Raw genomic sequence first — 2,985 nt, forward strand, 5'->3', positions numbered from 1 at the left:
CACGCGCGCTCCACCCCCAGCACCGCGCGCGCCTAGCGCAGTCGCCGGCCGCGCCGATTACCGTAGAGGTTGATGAAGCGGACGCAGCTCTCCACGATGAGGGGGATGACCTGTCCCGAGTCCTGGGCAGAGAGGCGCAGCAGTCAGCCTCGTGGGCGAGGCCACGGCGCAGCAGCCAGGGCCCGGCTTCCCCGACCCCGCTGGGCTATCCTTTCAAGTTCACCTCATCTAGAACGTTCCGAGGCCCCAACAGGAAGCTGCATTTCACCAAAGGTGTTTTCAGTTCTGCACAAACTAAGTACAGGGCAGGCGAGCCGCCTGCGCTTACCCTGCGGACCCGGGCGGCACGGCACGTGCGCGCGCACGCCGACACGCGCGGTCACTTAGGGTCACGCGCTTTGGGCGTTAACTGCTCCTCGGGGCCCGACGCAAAGCTGCGTGCTCTAGCCGGGGTCTCCGCTGGACGGGCTGGGCAGGGAGCCGCTGCCCGCGGCGGGGCCTCCGGGCGCCTGGTGCCGGCGCCTTACCCATGCGCGTCACGGGCCGTGTATTTAGTCTGCAGCAGAACTTACTCGACCTTACCGGTGTCTCACTAATATGTTTTCACGTTTTAAGGCTTAAAAAGTTGCACACATGTGGAGCTACCAGATGTCGTTTTCCTAGGGAGGGGCCGGGGCGCTGGTGCCCGACCCCTAACAACACTGTTCGTGCCCTCGGGGGACAGATGTGAGTCGGGAGATGCTGAGAGACGCATCTGGGAGGGCACACGAGATGCGAGCCGCTGGGGCCGCAGCCACCGATGCCAGGGCCGAGCGCTCGCGTGGCAGAAGGCCACCGCGGGACAGCGGCTTCCTGCCGTTAATTTCAAGGCTGCGCTCCCGGGAGTGAGCTCCTGACAGGAAACACGGAGGTTCGTGACAGGCGGGCCAGGTCCTAGCTCCGTGAGGAGTTTTATTCTGAAACATGAATAAAACACGGCTTATGCTTTATTCATGGCGGACTCAGAATCTGCCATGTTTCCCCACGAAGCAGGAGGGGAAGGCCTGGGAGTCACGTGAGTCAGCAGTGTGAGCTCTCAGCTCCTCCTACCCCGGGTGGGACACTTCTCCAGGGCTGCCTGACTTTAGGCTCTAGGGTTACCGGTAGGAGCCAGGTCACGGGCTAATTACCTTGGGGCTTATTTGACTTACGTTAATTTTTTCTAATGAGTTAATTTGCTTTAGGAGCATAAACTTCATTCATTTCTTCAAGAAGCATTTAAGAATGATGACTCATTTTGGTGAGGGCTAGCTGGCTCAACAATAGCCATGGGATTACATCAAAAACCCACTGCAGACGGGAGGGGCCTTTTCCTTTGTGACAGATACGTCTCGAGGGAAGGAAGCTCTACATGATCAATTCCTATAACAGTGCGATCTAGAAGAACAACAGATATTTAAATGTGTGGCAAACGGAGAATATTAGTTTTCATCTCTGCGGTAGAATTAAGACAAAGAACAAAAGGTCGTTAAAAGGAAAATGTTTGCACAAGAAAGTTCTCAATAAAAATACCTGAGCTTTTCATATTAGTTTAAAATCCCAGTCTTTACATCAGTCAGGCAATTGCTAATCTGTTATCATCGTCATCAGAATTTCTTTCAGATACATTTTGTCGTGGAAAAAATAACCAGCGGGTGTGTCTCAACGCGTGGTCTGGGTGCCAGGCGTTGCTGCAGGAAGTGTCCCACAGGAGGCGGGACGCCGGCTGCGCCCGTGTCTCCCCCCCTGGGGCGAAGGGGCAGGGTGCGCCTGCTGCCTAAGCGAGACGCGGCCTTGCTGGCCGGGACTTCGAGGCGGGCGAGCTCCGCAGCCACTGCTTCCCTGCTGCTCCCCAGGGCGCTTCCACACGCCTCTGGGCTGGTGAAGGGCTCCCGTCAGTGAGTTCTCGACAACCTCACTCCTTTCATACCAAAAATGAGTTTCTTGAGCTATCGCTTTTCTTTTTTTTAGGATTCTATTATCATTCACTGAGCTTCTAAATGACTACATTGTATTTTTTCAGGTTTGTTCTAGGGATGATACTATACATCCTGAATTTCCCCATCAACTTAGAGCTAATATGGTACTGCTTTACGTAAACTCTGGAAACCCACGTCACATATGCTGCTGTTTAACTGTTACACGTCATACGTGAAAAATGCCACACGATGGTGCAATTGGTATTTTCCAAAGTATAGAGCATGTTTTCGCTAAGTTTCGGGTTCTACGCCAGGCATTATGAAACATGCCACAGCGCTCCTGGATTCTGTTATACTCCGCTGAAGAGTGTTCCTTTCCTCTTCTTTTAAAGGCGGCTTCTTGTGCAAGCTGACCCAGAGGTCAGCTGAAACTGAGACTCCAGTGCCTCCAGCGGTCTGGCATGTGCTCTTCCTCCCTCCCTCCCCGCTCGCGGTCACCCTATCCCTGAGCATGACCTTTCTTCCCCTGGCCGCACACCCACCCTCTGCCCTGCCGCCCTCCCAGGGTCACTCTCCTCTCTGCGTCTGTCTGCCCCATCATACGGCCTGGGCTGGAAATCAGGCGGTGAAAGTTTTATATTAGAATGGGGGCGACAGGCCCCTGCGGGCTTGGCCGCCAGTTGAGGGGGGCCATGGCTGCTATGGGGCGCCTGGTGCCATTTGCGGACTGCGGGGCCTTCCTGTACCGGCTGGGCTGCGGGCTGCCAGACAGACCTGCACTGCCTCGCCCATACACATGCACTGTGTGAGCTCCAGCATCAGAGTGGACAGCAGGTCTGTGAGGAAGAGGGCAGGCCAGCGGCTGTGGCTGAGACCCACAGGGAGCGGTGCCACGGAGCAGAGCCTCGGGAAACACCGCGCCGGCCAGCCTGGGACGCTAACTCTGAGAGAGTCGGTGCTCCTGCTCGGTGCACGACGCCCGGGGCGTCCCCAGGGCCGACGGGGCACTGGGTACCTGACGCTGGCCGCCCTGGCAACAGCTGCGCCC

General features: G+C 56.6%; 1 protein-coding gene across 1 annotated transcript in view; it reads right to left on the reverse strand.

The window, feature by feature from the left end:
* Window positions 1–2,985, reverse strand: part of LOC105854326 — a 91,329-nt gene that overhangs the window by 42,266 nt on the left and 46,078 nt on the right. The window contains exons 5-6 of the mRNA XM_012732268.1: window positions 2,712–2,773; window positions 62–122 (exon numbers count right to left, since the gene is read on the reverse strand). Of these exons, the coding sequence (XP_012587722.1) occupies window positions 62–122; window positions 2,712–2,773 (123 nt within the window). The remainder of the gene's footprint in view (window positions 1–61; window positions 123–2,711; window positions 2,774–2,985) is intronic.

Source organism: Condylura cristata, unplaced genomic scaffold (genome assembly GCF_000260355.1).
Source record: "Condylura cristata isolate star-nosed mole 26May11 unplaced genomic scaffold, ConCri1.0 scaffold00034, whole genome shotgun sequence".
In the NCBI taxonomy this organism is placed as follows: domain Eukaryota; kingdom Metazoa; phylum Chordata; class Mammalia; order Eulipotyphla; family Talpidae; genus Condylura; species Condylura cristata.